Source organism: Nilaparvata lugens, chromosome 10 (assembly GCF_014356525.2).
Source record: "Nilaparvata lugens isolate BPH chromosome 10, ASM1435652v1, whole genome shotgun sequence".
Lineage (NCBI taxonomy): Eukaryota > Metazoa > Arthropoda > Insecta > Hemiptera > Delphacidae > Nilaparvata > Nilaparvata lugens.
The window spans coordinates 19,588,872-19,607,159 of record NC_052513.1 but is presented as its reverse complement, the minus strand read 5'-3'; the positions used below and the strand labels follow the sequence as shown (position 1 = coordinate 19,607,159).

At 35.3% G+C, this 18,288-nt stretch overlaps 1 protein-coding gene across 1 annotated transcript in view; it reads right to left on the bottom strand.

Annotated features, from left to right (window-relative positions):
- Positions 1–3,958: 3,958 nt before the first annotated feature.
- LOC111046756 (ras-related protein Rap-1) overlaps positions 3,959–18,288 on the bottom strand; it is an 18,784-nt gene continuing 4,454 nt past the window's right edge. Inside the window, 6 exon segments of the mRNA XM_039436647.1 lie at positions 3,959–4,233; positions 6,258–6,321; positions 6,687–6,737; positions 6,740–6,838; positions 6,841–6,930; positions 8,437–8,600. Coding sequence (XP_039292581.1) covers positions 3,966–4,233; positions 6,258–6,321; positions 6,687–6,737; positions 6,740–6,838; positions 6,841–6,930; positions 8,437–8,600 — 736 coding nt within the window. The 3' untranslated portion in view covers positions 3,959–3,965.

The window sequence follows — 18,288 nt, the reverse complement described above, 5'->3', positions numbered from 1 at the left end:
ATACTCAATACTATTTTTATGATATTCTAGAAGGTATGATCATAAATCATCAAAATATATACCCACTTTCCTCTATAGGGCTACTAAAATCATCAAAGCATAATTAAATAAAATAGGGTACCTACTTGATAACGTTTATTGCATTTCAATAGAATGAAAAGTATGTAAAGCTGCGTTTACACCAAAGTTATTAACAAAATGTTAATAACTTAATCCTTATAGATTCTATTAGATTGAACGGAAGTTGACAAACACACATCTTCATCATGTGTATGATAAGTTATGTTCAATCTAATAGAATCTATAAGGATTAAGTTACTAACATTTTGTTAATAACTTTGGTGTAAACCCAGCTTAATACAATAATATAATCACAACAAATTATTGTATTTAAAAGTTACAAGGTAGAAAGATTATCATTGTGATGAACGTAGTTCATAATAAATTTTAATAAATATGATGGGAATATAAAGCTGGGAATATAATACATTATATATTATAATATGGGAATAAAGATGGTAATATATAATATCAAGCTGGAATCTTCATCTTCATCTATTGATTCATACAACAAGTTCATCATCAAAAATGATAGGTAGAGAAAAATAAGGTAACCTTGTGCTATATTCCTCTCCCAAATTTAGATAAGGTTACACATAGTCCGAAATAGGTTAAGTCTTGTAGTTGTTCACTTCACAGAATCTAAAGAGGTTTGTCAACTTACAATTGAAAGACATCGCAAGAGATGATTGTAAACCATCTATACAAACCATAATAAATGATAAACAAATCATTTATAAATTAACCATATATAGGAAAACATTGATATCAAACTTATTGAATATTTATATTTGCATTTATTTCAGACAGTACCATAGTGTAAAAAGTCAACAAAAATATATATATCAATGATAGATTGATTCATACTGGAAGTAAAATACAGGAATTAATTAATTTGCTTGATATACATAAATACTTCACACATTTAAGCAATAATACTTGATGATTAATAATTTACTTCAAATTATTCAATTTAATTGAAATAAACTGGCAAATAATCATTACTACTCCTGAGCCAATAAGTGGTAATGACCATTGTATAATATTCTCCTCAGAAAATTTAAATTCTATTCTATGAATGAGTTAACCTTCCGGCAGTCGCGCTGTTGTAAAAGGTACAACAGTGTCAGTTTTTTGCTGCACAAAACTATTGGATGGGGTAGTGTCAGTGAATGAGTCTGTATGCATTCCTAAACTTTCCCCCCTTCACTCCACTGAGTTGCAGTATCAACCGAGCAATGGTTCAGTCTTTAGGTGCCATTTAGTCGCGACAGTGCAAGGGTGACTGTAAGCGAACCAATAACACAGCATTGATGGCTTTGCTTGATGTACCTTATTGGGCTATGAAATGGTAATCATCCAAATGTTCATAGGCGTTAAATAATCCAAGAAGATGGGAAAAGTAATTATACAATTAATTAATATGTTTTGACAGTAAACAGAGTACATAATACTTGGAAAATTGGATGTTGTAAAAAATACAACACGCGACTGCTCGTGTGATTGAGTAGAGCGCGACTACCAGAAGGTTGAACTAACCGTAAATAATTTTGAACTTTGTGTGTTGTGTCTGTATAAAAATGTTTCGGAAACAAGGGTACTATGAAATAATAATTTTATTAATAAACAATTATTCGCGTAGCCCTATATTTAAATACTTCATTTTTTCTCATCCATAATGTTGATTTTTAGTTCTCCACAACTTTTTGGTTGTATGGAACTCACCTAAAGCACTGGCTGTTCTTCAAATTCCTCTTCTGAAATAATCTCTCACAAATAATTAAGAACTAAAAATTTTGTGAAGTAAACAACTACAAGACTCAACCTATTTCTGACTATGTGTTACCTTATATAAATTTCGGAGAGGAATAGCACAAGGTTACCTTATTTTTTCTCTCCCTATCATTCTTGATGATGTACTTATTGTATCAATCAATAAAGAATGTTCAAATTAATTACAAATACTCAAGTGTGAAGCTGTTTTGTAAACTTGGAAGAAGAGAGAACATTCAAAGAATAATGGAGGTAGTAATTAAGGGTTTTATAAGACTGATAAGACTTTGAAAATCTCAAGAAAATGGGAGGAAAACAATTTATTTTATTATCATAATAAAGTACATAACTTAGATGAAAATTCAATGAGTTATAGAGGTAGATATTATGAGATATTTAAAACTAAAAAGACTCGGAAAATTTCAAAAAAATTGGAAGTATAAATTCTTATTTTGTTATCAAGATAAATTACATAAATTAAATCTATAATATAGTAAGATTACGAAGAACAAATAATTTTAAACGCTTTCATGACTAATTATAATATTGAAGTATTAATAGAAGACAATAAAAATTGTAGTATTTATTTCAGAACAAATATAATTATAATTGTAGCAGTATTTCTTAGTTTCTTAGTCTCTTATACTACGGTATTATTTTATACAAAATACTATTCATTCAAATAAATAATTGGAACATCACAATTCTATATGGAATTGGGTTTTTATTCACTTTTTTAGGTAACTCTTTTCCTTCATAATAAATTTCATTATTATGATGAACTATTTTTAAATTTTGCTTTCCATCAGGATCTCTTATTATTTTTATTGTGGGAAAATAAGAGAGAGTGCCGACAATGGAACCGATCATTGTCAGTTGAAAAATTCTGGAACAATGAATTGTATGAAAAATAAGATAGATCATACTGAATACTGTATGAACCAAATTTTTGGAAACGTTTACAATCTCTTCATATATGAACTGAGTAACCCTGAAGACAATCCCATACTACATAGCTTCAAAGCCTAAATGACTCTGACAAATTATTTTCTCATTTACTGAATTATTCTTATTAGAATAATTCAACTTGTTGAATAAATCCAAACTGTCAAGAAAAGATTTCCAATGTCAAACAAGAATACTTTTCATAATATTAGAACTTTATCTCAAAAATCGTCTCAAAATTAGTCCAGTTTTTAACAAAACTTATGAAAGTATTCTCAACTAAGCTTGAAACATAATTATTGTTCAGTTCTATGTCAGAAATTCCCCTCTTGCGTCGAGGCATGCCTCAACCTTGCCTTATCCATTATTCAAAAGCTGCAGTCTTGTCATTTATTTCCCTACCTAGCCTCAATCTTGAAAAACGAATAATAGATTTCTGAAATGTGTTCTATGATATGACACACGAAATAAATTGCCTCAAAAAGGCTTTCTCAACCCTATCTTGCCTCTAATATTCAAAAACGATAATGAATACTCTTCTAATATCTACTGGCTGGATAAGACAGTTGAATAAGACAATCTAAGCTTAAAACAAAATTCTCCAGTTGGTCGTAAAGCATGCCCCCTTGTGTTTAGGCATGCCTCAACCTTTCCTCTACCTTTACTCGAGTCTTCTCATTAACCAACCATTATCTGAAAGCTGTAAGGTTGATGCATGCCTCAACCTTGCCTCAAATCCTCAAAACTTGCTTCCTAAAAAAATAATGTGCGAATTCTCCAGTATTTTATAAGGTGTTGACACCTTAAAGGTTTTTACACCTTTGTGTTGAGGCATGTCTCAAACTTTTCTCTACCTTGCCTCAAATCCTCTCATCAACCAACCATTATCTGAAAGCTGTAAGCTTGACGCATGCCTCAACCTTGCCTCAGATCATCAAAACTTACTTCTTAAAGAATAAAATGCAAAATTCTTCAGTTTTCATAAGCTAGTTTCACCCTTGTGTTGAGGCATGCCTCAACCTTTCCTCTACCTTGCCTGAAATCCTTACATCAACTAACCAGTATCCAAACTGTAAGGTTGACGCATGCCTCTACCTTGCCTCAAATCCTCAAAACTTGTTGTTTCTTATATCTCCTACCTCGATTCAAAACTTAAAATAGGATATTGAACTTCTGAAGAGTGTGCCCTACGATATGACACAGGAATTCCTCTTGCCGCCCGCCCCCACAGCTCCGCCCCCGGAGGCGGCATGCTTTTCCTGTATGCGTTGCAGGTGAGCCAACTGTGCGGCAGAGGGAATGGCGGGATTGGGGGTGTTCGCACCTCCACCCAGACCCCCCTGCGTCATCGGCAGAGATTGACGGCGTCGGCGCCTCAAAGCTGGGCTCAGGTTGTATTTGACTTTCGCCTGGGTCAGCAGTTCTTTGAACACCTGTGGAAAATGCAATTTTCAGCTTGAAAAACTGACCTTTTACCATAAAAGAGTTTCCTTTTGGCACTTTGAGATGCATCATAAATATTGGGGTACACTTCAGTATCAATTTGTTAGTTTTGAAGCTCCATGACTCTGCTATTTTTCTTATTTGAAGCTTCAATTGGGTATATTCTGATAGGAAATCTCATTCCCTACAAAATTGTATTCCTGTAAAATTTCATAAAACCGCTTAGTTCCAGAGTTATAAGCAAAAAACTGGAGCGACTACCAAAATTTATCAGTCTATCTTGAAAACACTCTCTTGATCTGAGAGAATGATTGCTGAAGCGCTGTGAAGAAATTGAAAGACTGAACGCTCCTGACACCTAGCGTCAGAAGCTGGAACTATCAGAACTTGTTTTGCAGTATGAGTGAAGTTTTCTTCAAATTTCAAGTTTACGGTTCACTTAATCGAAAAATATCACTGAACATTATTTGTAGAGAATGAATTTTTACACACGTTTCATCTATTTTATTAGCAATCGAATAACGAATAAAACAGATAATGTAGTAAAATAAGTTGATGTGACTATTGAAAGAGATCATTTTTAGCGATGGTTTTCAATGAAATACCGAGAAGTTTCTGATTCAGTAGGTGATATTATTATTGAAAATGATGTAAAAAATTGTTTTCTACAGATTATTTCATATGATATTTCTTGATTTAACGAACAATAAGCTTGTAATTAGCATAAAACTGAAGCCATGTACGATATTCTCAAATAACTCTAGTTACAGATTCTCCCGTTAGATGTCGTGAGCGTTCATGTTTTCAATACCAATGGTCTCTCAAGTAGGCAGCTCTACTTGAGAATTTTCAGGTCTCATTTGATGAAGAATTGTAACACTTTCCCGATTTTTCGCTTATAACTCTATACGGTTGAGTTAAAAGGAATTATTGTCACAACCTTTCTTGTTTAAAATTTAATTCTGTACAAGATGTATCAGTTACTTTGATTTTAAAATAATTAGTGGAACAGCTAGAATGCTCTGAAAAGTCAACTTTCCACAAAATTCTTGTATGTATCCATTGTTTTTCGTTAATAACTTCTTAACCTTGTACTTGAACTGAATTTTGAATATGACCTTTTTTATAGAGCATGAAATTGTCTACAAAACTATTACAAATTCATGTCTCAAAAATTTATAGGGAGGAAGTAATAGAGCTTTTGAACATACTTCTTCGGTCAAGTTCTAACAATAATCAACAGTTTATTGATTCTAAGTTCCAAATGGTTGACAATAACTAAATTTTGTAGGAATACTTTATTTTAGAGCACAAAATTCTCTACAATATCATAGTCTTTTATTGTAATGTCGACTATTCCCATAAGAAATTATACAACTTTTGTTGATGACTGTTGAAGCTGGAAATGCAACACTTTCATGCTATTCGGTCAATTGCGGCTTTATTTTGATAGATATAGAAAAATGTGACTGAACATAATTTGTAGCCCAATAAATTTTCTACAAATCATATCTTGTAATTTTGCGAAATATTGAGAGGTAAGGTCACAATTTTAATAAAACTGAGCCACTTTTCCCTTCACCATCCAATTTCAACGACGGTTGACTGCTGTACTTGCTCTGAAGCTTTGACTAGTAATATTGCGATCTCAGACAGAGTTGACAGAGTTTCAGTTTTTCAATTATATCTCGAAAACTACACATCATATCAAAAATTTGTAGAGAACCTTTTTTGTGGGAAATGAGTTTTTCTACAAGATACATATCTCATATCTCTGAATCCTGCATAGTCAATAATAGAAGCAGAATTCGAGCAGATTTGAAGCGTGATTGACAGGGATTTGGTTTATCAATAATATTTCCAAAACTACACATTTTATCCAAATTTTGTAGAGGATCGTTTTTGAAGGAAATAAATTTATCTACATGACTTGTATTTTTTAAACTTGTTTTGTCAATAATATAAGCGAAATTTGAGAGTATTTCAAGCGTAATTGACAGTGATTTAGTTTTTCAATTGGATTTCCAAAACTACACATCTTAGCCAAAGTTTGTAAGAGACCTTTTTTGTAGGGAACAGATTTCTCTACAAGATCAGTATCTTAAAACCCCACATAGCCAATAATAGAAGCGAAATTTGAGCGAATTCGAAGCGTGATTGGCAGAGATTGGGATTTTCAATTATATCTCCAAAACTGCACATCCTATCAAAAACTTGCAAGGGATCTGTTTTGTAGAGGACAAATTTCTCTATAAGTACCGTATTCTCTGACCGTACAGGCTTGGTCATATCCAATAATAGAAGCAAAATTTGAGCTGATTTCAAGCGTAATTGACAAGGATCTAGTTTTTCATTTACATCTCCAAAACTACACATTCTATCAAAAATTAGCACAGAACATTTTTTGTAGAGAATTAATATGGAATTCTGTACGTTATCTTCAGCCTATTTCTGATAAATTTCACGTACCTCTCGGCTCTCATCAGCCAAATCCAGCTTGTTCCCCACGACCACAAGGGCACAGCCCGGTTGCCCTTAGTCTCAATGATCTGGTCGCGGATCACCCGTGCTTCGTCAAAGGTCGCCGCATCCACCACTGAGTAGACAAGGATGAAGCGTCAGCTGATGAGATGGAGAGTGCTCGCATAGCGGGGAATTCGAACGAGCCAGATGTATCTAGGATGTCCAGGGTTAGGTGGACTCCGGCCACTGCAAAATGAAACAAAACTGATGAAAATTCGCTTCCAGGGTAAGGTGGAAGTTACTGGAAAGCACAGTAGAACTAATGAGAATTCATTTCATAAATTGTGTTAAAATTCTAGTAGATCTAAGGCCTGCTTTCTATGAGATCTATGAGGTCTATTTCAGTGGAGAAAGATAGGTGAACAGGGTGCCGTGTCTCTGCCTTGTCACTATCTTCTATAGAGGATACCTGATACCTGATATTAACTGTTCATTCTTGTTTTAATCAATTATTTTTATTTGTCAAGAAAATATATTTTTCAATGATAAATTTTGATTACGGTATTGAAATTGAATATTTTGTCATATATTTTGATTTTATTTCTACATTTCTAAAAAAACAATCTGGCAACAGAGCAAAGCGAGAAGGAGATAGCGCTATTCGCTTTGTTGAATGATAGACAAGGATAGCGCTATCTCTTTCCCGCTCTGCTCTGTTGCCAGATCGTCTTTCAACAATTTAGTATTAATAATTTATTAATAAAATATCGAATATTTTTGACAATTTAAACCGTTGCTCCTGTAAATTGTCTTCTTAAGATGCGTACAGATATACGCGCCACAAACATGAGCAATTCACTTTTAATCAGCTGATGCCAAGCTTTTTATATCTGTATCTCACCGTTTCTGTAAAATACAGATATAGTCAGCTGATTAAAAGTGAATTGCTCATGTTCGCGGTTCGTATATCTGTACGCACTTTCATAACTCACATTATTGATTAATCGACATAGAGTATTATACTACTGTCTCTCTTTTTTAGCGTTAATCTTGAATATAAATAAAAATATAAATCTTAGTAACCTTTTTGAGAGACTTGTAATTGCATCATATAGCCGAAATTTGTGAAGAAAATTAGCATCATATAATAATTATGTTGTGACTAATAATTTTTAAAAGGGTTCTTAGGTTTCTATTTTTACTCATACTCTACTACTACTGTATAATAATTTACTTTTCCTACAGATACCTTGAAAAGTGACCATTTCTGCACTGATTGCTGAGTCACTTTTCCGCTCTAGTGCGCAAAGTGAGTACTTTGTGTACTCCAGATTTGCAGCATGACAACGCAAAATAGTTAGTAGGTTATATGGGGCACCAGTACAGGAAAATAAAATTTACGTTGGTAACACTGACTGTGGTCCACGTTATAATATGGCAGTGGAGAACGGCGTTGCCTTGCCATTATGTGCCTTCATTAATTTAATTATTATTATTCAATTTTAAATAGATTAAGGTTTTTATTCATAATAAAATTACACAGAAAAACACTTGATCGATTTCAGGGAATTTTACCCATAATTACCCACTAACTGTAGGAAAAATTTAATGTGAAATACGTGCGCAAAGTTCCTCTGCTGCACTCAAGAAACCATCATTCCGCACTCACCTACGCTCGTGCGTAAACGTTTCTTTTGGTGCAGCAAACTGTCACTTTGCGCACTAGTGCACAAATAACTATTGTTGATTTACCAGTGAAATCGCCATGATGCATCTCCTCAACGGTTCGCTTGTACTTAGGCGTGAACGTGGAGTAGAGGAACTGTTGTATGAGGGATGATTTCCCCACCCTAGCCGCCCCCATCACTACTATCTTGTGCTTGATTCCCCCCACCCACACGAGCCCGCCCCCGGACCTGTCTCAGCTGGCATTCGCCTTCATCCTCCAGGTGCGTCTCCGATCTGCAACAATACACAAACAGAAACAAAATTAACAAATTTGTCAAAATTCATCAGGCACTCTCCTCTCTTTTGGTAGAGAGGTAGTGGGGAGGATATTTTTAATATTCTTTCCGAAGAATGGACATTGATATGTCCAAAGCTCCGCCAATTCATGTAGATGCATAACAATATTATCTATAGTAATTACAAATTGCTTTTTTCATATCATATACAGTTCAATAATTATTTTCTTAGTCTATACTGGTAGTTCTGTGAACAGTAGACCTCCCGCAGCTATAGACCACAGCCTCCTCTTATACTGTCCTTCAGAGTAAATCCTGTCTGTATGTCGTGTCGGCGAGAAATCGGAATGAAAACGGCTAATGGCTGTTGGGGTTGGGTATCAAAATTCTAACATCAAAAGCAGATCTCCTTCAAGACATACTGTCCGAGTTCAAGCAGAGAAAGGTCGAGAGACAATACCATGTTATTTTAGTTATTAATTGCATGCAATCAAAATAAAAATTGCATGTTCATAAAAATTTCATTCAATGAGGCATGCAATTAATAGTCCACACAGCAGCTATTTTTCACCAAGTTACATTGAGATATTGAATTGCATGTGTCATGGCATGCAATTTATAATCCACTCGACTGCTGATTTATGATGATAATTCTATAGTCTGATTTTTACTCTATATTGGCGTATGAAGGGGCTCCTTTTCCTTTTATATTCCTTGAAGTTCAAAATTTCCAAGAACCTTGTATATACGTCGACGCACAATTAAAAAGGAACATACCTGTCAAATTTCATGAAAATCTATTGCTGCGTTTCGCCGTTTAAAACATTTAAACATAAAGAGAAATGCCAAACCGTCGACTTGAATCTTAGACCTCACTTCGCTCGGTCAATTATAGTTCTATACTAACGGTATGTATTCATGGTCGATTAGCATCATGGTATATGTTCAATTCATGTCTCATGAATTAAATTTGAACATTCATTAATTCTGAAAAATCTAGAGGACAAATTGAAATTTGGACTATGAGGTGCACGAGATTGATATTTTTAGAATGTATGTGCAAAATTTGGAGGTCTAAATCATTCCCGTTTTTCCGGTATGCAATCCACAAGTTGACATGTTTTGATGCGAACAAACACAACTCTTCTCTCTCTTATTATATAGATGACAGTTTGAAGTAGATCTCATGGTGGTGCAAACCTCACTTCAGGTTTGTAACACGAGTTTCAAAGTTGCGTCCTGAACTGAGAAGTTTGTCTGTTAATGACGCAAGTTGACAATTAGCAATATCACTGTCAACTCCATGATTGGCTCCTATACACAAGTCATAATTCATCTTCACACTATAGTGAGGTCCACGTTATAATGGCAGTGGAGAAAGATAGCAGAACAACATTGCCGATCCTCTGTCTTGTCAATGCCTTCTATAGACGGTAGCTGATACAGGTTTATTGATGTAATATTAAGTGTTCGTTCTCGTTCATAATAATCAATTATATTTTATTAAGCAAGAAAAGATTATATTATTTGATTATTTCATATGAGAAAGGAGAACAACGTTGCTGATCCTCTGTTTATTGTCAATGGCCTTCGTATAGACGTAGCTGATACAAGCGTTTTATTGATTGAATATTAATGCTCATTTTCTCTTGTTAGAAAAAATCGATATTATATTCTATTAAGCAAGAGATTATATTATTCAATTATTCATAGGAGAAAGGAGAAAAACGTTACCGATCCTGGTCTTGTCAATGCCTTCTATAGACGGTAGCTGATACAGGTTTATTGATGTATATTAACTGTCGTTCTCGTTATAATAATCAATAATATTTTATTAAGCAAGAGATTATATTATTTTTAATTATTCTAAGAGAAAGGAGAAAAACGTTACCGATCCTCTGTCTTGTCAATGCTTCTATATACGGTAGCTGATACAGGTTTATTGATGTAATATTAAATGTTCGTTCTCGTTCATAATAATCAATCATATTTATTAAGCCAGAAATTATATTTTTTAATTTTTTCATAATGAATTTCCATAATTTTGATGAAATATTTTGTTAATCAATTATCAATCCTACATTTTTGAGAGACGATCTGGCAACAGAGCAAAGCGAGAAAGAGATAGAGCTATTAGCTTTGTTGAATGATATACAAGGATAGCAATACCATTGCAATCAAACATTGTCATTATAACATGGACCTCACTATGGAAGGAGGTAGAAAAGGATAGCGCTATTTGCTTTGTCAAATGATAGACAAGGATAGCAGCACCAATGTTAATCAAATCTGCCACCATAAAGGAGCGTACAGATATACGCGCCGCGAACATGAGCAATTTACTTTTAATCAGCTGTATTTTTACAGAGACGGTATTAGATATGGATATAAAAAGCTTGGCATCAGCTGATTAAAAGTGAATTGCTCATGTTCGCGGCGCGTAAATCTGTACGCACCTTAACGTAGACCACACTATAGTATAGTACAGTAAAGTGTAGGAAAGAAACGGTAAACTATAAAAGTCACGCCATACTAGTTAAGCTAATTTGAATTACATAATAGAACAGGTTGAGTTTCAAGTTCAAATCAAGTCAGTTGAATCAGTCTCAAGCAGCTAAGTCAAGGTCTTTGCTAGAAGAAAGCATCTTTCGTAATGGGACTTTGCCATTATTGGACTTAGCATAACAAGGACTTAATTGACCGAGCGAAGTGAGGTGTAAGATTCGAGTCGACGGTTTGGCATTTCTCTTAATGTTCAAATGTTTGAATGTTTAAATGTTTGAATGTTCAAATGTTTAAATGTTTATATGTTGCGCATTTACGACGAAACGCGGTAATAGATTTTCATGAAATTTGACAGATATGTTCCTTTTTTAATTGCTCGTCGTCGTATATACAAGGTTTTTGGAAATTTCGCATTTCAAGGATAATATAAAAGGAAAATGGAGCCTCCTTCATACGCCAATATTAGAGTAAAAATCAGACTATAGAACTATTCATCATACATCAGCTGACAAGTGATTACACAGATGTGTGGAGAAGCCAGTCTATTGCTGTATTTCCATAAGGTCTATAGTTTCTGTCAGGTACTTGTGGATGAGAATACTGCGTGAGGTCTTCTGTTCACAGAACTACTAGTAGATTATCAGTTTTTGACACACCTAAGTAATGATGAATGGTGTTGTCACATCTTTTTAGTGTTGGAGAAATTTGTCAATTTTATTGGGAATAGATACAAGAAATTGTTCAAAAGTAATATTCAAACTCCTAATTGCACGTACGACTTGTACGTCTATTAAATTTACCGCGGTTATTGGCGTCATCTAACGAGACCAATGTCAAGAGAACGAGTTGATTGACTGTGCGATGATATCATTTAATTGCGGTTAAATTTAACAGACGTTTGTGAGTCCGGGCATAGAAGTTACTACAAAACAAGGATCAAAAAGCAGAAAAGTTTATAACCAGCAATTTGAGCTAGAATATTGACTGATAAACTGTGCCACTCATATATTTATAGGACAGGATAATTTTGTATGCAAACGATTACTTCGTTCTTCCATTTTGAAGGAACCAATCTTTATTTTTTTGTAAAAAACTGTGTAAAATTGGCTGAACTCGTTGGACAGCTGTTTTTGCAATTAATTTTGACAGAAAAAATAATAGCAGATTGTCCAAGAACGAGATCATTGAAAGAGAACTTGATCCATTTCTTTCAACCAACAGTCTCACGATTTTCAATTTTATAAACCAGTTTCTCATTATTTTAACAATCCTCTACCCATTTCTCCCTCTCCTTCTTCTTCTTCTTCTTCTCCTTCTTCTCCTTCTTCTCCTTCTCCTTCTTCTCCTTCTCCTTCTTCTCCTTCTCCTTCTTCTCCTTCTCCTGCAACTCCTTTTTCTCCTTCTTCTTCTTCACCTTCTCCTTCTTCTTCTGCTTCTTCTTCTGCTTCTTCTGTCTTCTTCTTCTTCTTCTTCTTCTTCTTTCTTCTTCTTCTTCTTCTTCTTCTTCATCACTCCCTTATTCTTCATCATCATCTCCTTCTTCTTCTTTAAAGGTGTGGTCCGCATCAAACCACTCTCAGTCAGCTGTCGTTTTTTTTTTTTTTTGGTTTTTGTTTTTCTGAAAAACAAAAGTCGTGGTCTATTTTGAAAATTCACTCTCAACTTTGAAAACAAGATCTACTGGAGCGGCTGTGTTGGCCTGGCAACAGTAGAGTGATGAGAAATAAAATAAAATAAAAATGTCGGAGCGGTTTAATTTCAGGTGTGCAAAATGTGAGATCCGGTTTTTTGAGTTTTGAGAATATTCTGTATCAGTTTCCATCACAACAACAAGACATCACAATTTTATTTATCAAGAGACTAAAAAATAAGAACTAAGGACTTCCAAGGAACATGAATCATATTTATATTTATGATAATCAATGCTACGAAAATCCTGGAATAAATTATTTATTCAACGACCAGCAGGTAACCCGTGCTTCGCAAGAGTCTTATTAAAAACTTGACAGACTGAAATCTTGGAGAATTTGAAATGGGCTTATAACCATCCTCGGTTTAATCATAGAGAAACAGTAGCGTAAGTAGATATCCCATGGTAAAGGGCGTTTATGTCGCAACTTTTACTGTTATCTCAAGTGTATGAACGGCACAATATGAGAGACTACCAGTGTCACACAGCTTCACGGGAAAGAATTACATAAACTAGCGGCTTGAGATAACAGTAAAAGTTGCGACATAAACGCCCTATACCATGGGATAATCTACTTATGCTATTGTTTCTCTATGGTTTAATAATTGAGGATTTAGATTTCAAAATCTTTAAGATGCAAAATTTAAAGTTAATCAGTTGAGTAGTTGAGACGTGATGATTCGTGTATTTCCTATCCTCTACATGTTTAAGCCGATTCTCTCCTCTATATCATACTAGCCGTCAGGCTCGCTTCGCTCGCCATATCAGTCTAGCCAGGGGGCTCCGCCCCCTGGACCCCCGGCTGGATCGTCAAAAAATGAGATCAGCGGGCTCGCTTCACTCGCCTGCATTTTTCATTTGAGCATGCTTCATTCCATCAGAAAGTCAAAGTACTGAAAAAACGCAGAAAAGCTGAGAAAAACGCTCATTTTGGGCGTATCTTTGATGAAATATTAAAGTCACCTCATCACAAAATTTTTAAACCCTAGCTAAACCTCTGTACCAAATTTGAAAACTTTCTGTCTATTACTTGATGAAATAACTGAGAAAACGCAAAAAAAACGCTAATTTTGGGTGTATCTTTGGCGTTATTTCAAATTCCTTCTAACACAACATTATTACACCACAGCTGAGCTTCTGTAGTAAATTTGAACATTTTCTGTTCATTTGTACTGGATAAAGCTAAGAAAAAGCTAAAAAACGCTGGAAAAACGCTAGTTATGGGTGTATCTTTGACGTTATTGCAAATTCCTTCTAATACAACATTATTACACCCTAGCTGAGCTTCTGTACTAAATTTGAACAATTTCTGTTCATTTGTTCTTGATAAATCTGAAAAAACGATGGAAAAACGCAGATTTCTGGCGTATCTTTTGAATTTTTTTCAAATCCGTTCTTAGTGCGCCTCTAAAGACCAACTGAACATACCTACGAAATTTGAGCGTTTTTAGTCCGGTAGATTTTTAGTTCTGCGAGTGAGTGAGTGAGTGAGTGAGTGAGTGAGTGAGTGAGTGAGTGAGTGAGTTAGTCAGTGAGTCAGTGAGTCAGTCAGTGAGTGAGAGTGAGTCAGTCAGTCAGTGAGTGAGTGAGTGAGTCAGTCAGTGAGTCAGTGAGTCAGTCAGTGAGTGAGTGAGTCAGTCAGTCAGTCAGTCAGTCAGTCAGTGAGTGAGTGAGTGAGTCAGTGAGTCAGTAGTCAGTAGTCAGTCAGTGAGTGAGTGAGTGAGTCAGTCAGTCAGTGAGTGAGTGAGTCAGTCAGTGAGTCAGTGAGTCAGTCAGTGAGTGAGTGAGTCAGTCAGTCAGTCAGTCAGTCAGTGAGTGAGTGAGTGAGTCAGTGAGTCAGTAGTCAGTAGTCAGTCAGTGAGTGAGTGAGTGAGTCAGTGAGTCAGTAGTCAGTGAGTGAGTGAGTGCCATTTCGCTTTTATATAAATAGAAGATTACAGTCTGCAGATAACACGTGATCCACAAGGGTCTGATTATAACTTGACAAACTGAAAACTTGACCTACTGAAATCTTGAAGGATTTAAAATGCTCACAGTTCAAATTAATTAACCGTACTTAAAAAGCAACAAAATCTCCATTATCTCACATGATATCTGAGATATCTACACGATATCAGAGGCAATTTAATTGCTTCAGTTAAAAGCTGTACATATCAGACTAATAAAAAGGGTATAGTCAGATCAACTTTAAACTTTCAGTATCGGTTTAATAGGTAGCAATGGATGCTGTTTATAAGAGATGCTGACATTTTGGAATGAATTCACCTGTAGTACCCTCCAGAGTGAGCAGAAGGGTTTTATTGGCTTGATTAATGGGACTCTCTTGAAAAATGTGCACCGCTATTTTCTCTCTTTGTTTTTCTCTCACTGTTCTCTCTCTTAGCTCTTTCTATCTCTCTCAACTCTCTCTCACTCTCTCTTACTCTTTCTCTTCCTCTTCTTTCTATATTATTCACTCTTTTAGCTCTCTCATTCTCTCTTACACTCTCCTGCTCTCTCTCTTACTATTTCTCTCACTGTTCTTCCTATATTATTCTCTCTCTTAGCACTCTTACTCTCTCTCTGACACTCTCTTATTCTCTCACATGCTCTTACTCACTCACACTCTCACACTCTCACTCACTCTCTCTCTCAACTCTTTCTGACTCTCTCTTACTACTTCTTTTCTGTTCTCTTTGGCTTATTCTCTCTCTTAATCTCTCTAATTTTCTCTTATTCTCTCTCACTCTCTGTCAATCTCTCTCTTTCAACTGAACAATTTTCACAACTCACAATTTTAAGGGTTGTGTGGCAGAGAGGACCAGGTTTCCTAACTCTGCCCTAATAGAGGAAAATAATCAATCAATCGATCAATCAACTCTCTCTCACTCTCTTTTACTATAATTCTCTCACTGTTCTCTCTGGCTCACCCTCTCTCTTTGTCTCTGTTACTCTCTGTTACTCTTCCACTCTCTTACTCATTGTCTCCCACTCTTTCCCACTCTCTCTCATTCAATCTCTCTCCGACTCTCTCTTACTATTTTCCTCACTGTTCTCTCTTGCTTATTCTCTCTCTTTGTCTCTCTTACTCTTCCTCTCAACTCTCTCTCACTCTCTCCTACTCTTTCTCTCACTGTTCTCTCTATATTATTCTCTGTCAAGTCTCTCTCTTTTACTCTCTCACAACTCTCTCTTACTCAATCTCCTTTATACTCTGTGGGCTTATTCTCTCTCAAACTCTCTCACTCACTCTCTTTCACTATCTCTCTCTCTCTTTCACTATCTCTCTCTCTCTCTTTCGATTGGAAATTATCCACTTGTGAATCCCAGGTGTCTTTGACTCGTTTGCATGTTGTAAAAGGATAATTAGAAAGAGCAGACCTTTCAATGGAAATGGCTTGAAAATATTGTTTGATATTTACAGCTTTTGCTTTCTATCAATGGAATTCGATTGTATACATAGTGCTTTTTATCAATGAAATTTGATTGGATCACTATTATAGTGAGGTCCACTTTATGATGGCAGTGGGGGAAGATATAGCAGAACAGCGTTGCCAATTCACTGCCTTGCCACTGCCTTCTATAGAGGATAGCTGCTACCGGTATATCTGATGTAATATTAACTGTTCATTCTTGTTCAAAATAATCTATTATATTTATTCATCAAGAAGTATATTCTTATTAATATTGAATCATGAATTGTATATTTTATTCCATTGACAATAATATTCTCTTCTCAATTATATAATTTGGAAAGATTGAGATATCTTCTGTAACCAATCTTTACTTTGCCATTTTCTCGACCTCCATGATCTTCCTCTCTTCTACTACTACTACTTCTTCTTCTTCTTCTTTTCTTCTTCTTCTTCTTCTCTCTCTTCTCTTCTTCTTCTTCTTCTTCCTTCTTCTTCTTCTTCTTCTTCTTCTTCACATCATCATCATCATCAATCATCATCTTGGTCTTGTTTGTTTCATCCCTTCATTCTTTTTCTTTTTCCCCTCTTTTTTAAAATATCATCCATTATCCTATCACCCACTCATCACATGTCATGTGATATTATCTAGGTGTGGTAGCTCCATTCTGTCTCATATGAGATTATCATTTTTTTATTCGATTTTATTTTCATCCTCCTCTTTCTTTCGTTTGCTACACATTCCTTTGCAACACCGTTCGCTCACTCTCTCTCTCACTCTTTCTCTATCACACACACACACACTCTCTCACTGTATTTTGCTCCTTCTTACTTCCATTGTCATTGCATATTCTCTCTATCTCAAATTCAATATATCTATAGATCATTTTCAACGTCGTTCACTCTCTCACTCTTTCTCTATCACACACACACACACTCTCTCACTGTATTTTGCTCCTTCTTACTTCCATTGTCATGCATATTCTCTCTATCTCAAATTCAATATATCTATAGATCATTTTCAACGTCGTTCAACTCTTCACTCTTCTTTTGCTTCTACGTAAACACATGCATTAATTGCATATTCTCTATCTCTTTCTCCCACTTCTCTGACTCCTTACAGACCCACCTCCTTAAGAGGACAAGGTTGATGTCTGCTATGCTGTGACCTTGCCCTTTGAGTATGGGCTAATCCCCACTCACATTCCTCTTCTTCTTCTCCTTCTTCTTCTTCTTCTTCTCTCTCCTCCTCCTCTTCTTCTTCTTCTTCTTCTTCTCTTCTTTCTTCTTCTCTCCTCTTCTTCTTCTTCTTCTTCTTCTTGTTCTGCTTCTTGTTCTTCTTCTTCTTGTTCTTGTTCTTGTTCTTGTTCCTCTCCCTCCTCCTCCTCTTTTCTCCTCTTCTCCATGTCTTCTCACCCTCTTCTTCTTTCTCCTCATTTTCTACTTCTTCCACATCCTATTCTCTTATTCTTTGGTCCTTCTCCTCTTCCTTCCCCTCTCTCTATAAACCTCCATCATCCACTTCTTCCTCTTTTTTTTCGTCTTTTCATTCCTCTCCTTCATCATCCTCTTATTTTTTCCTCCTCTTCCGTCTTTTTCCCATTTTCATTCTATTTCTCTATATCCCATCTCTTCTTGATCAGTCGCATCTCTTTCTTTTCGTCCACCTCAACTACCCTCTCTCAGACATACAGTCTTTTTCTCCCTCTTTTTTTTTGTTGAAACACCGCCGATTTATGAAGTTACATCACATTATTATATTATCGATATTCTAATTGCATTCAATCTTTATTCTCATTGATTAATTATTTATACTTTGTGAAATTCGTTGAATAACTAGCATTATCCGTCATTTTAATATCTAATTATGTTGCCAGTAAATATTGTAACATACATAAATAAAGAAATCTAATCTAATCGAACATAAAAATATAGTGCATCAGATTGAGCGAAGACTAAGCACACCTGAGGAGGCGCGGCTTGGTGATACAAAGTGTTGATCTTATGGAGATTGCTTTATCACACTGTTCCACGCTTTGTCCGAATCAGTGTG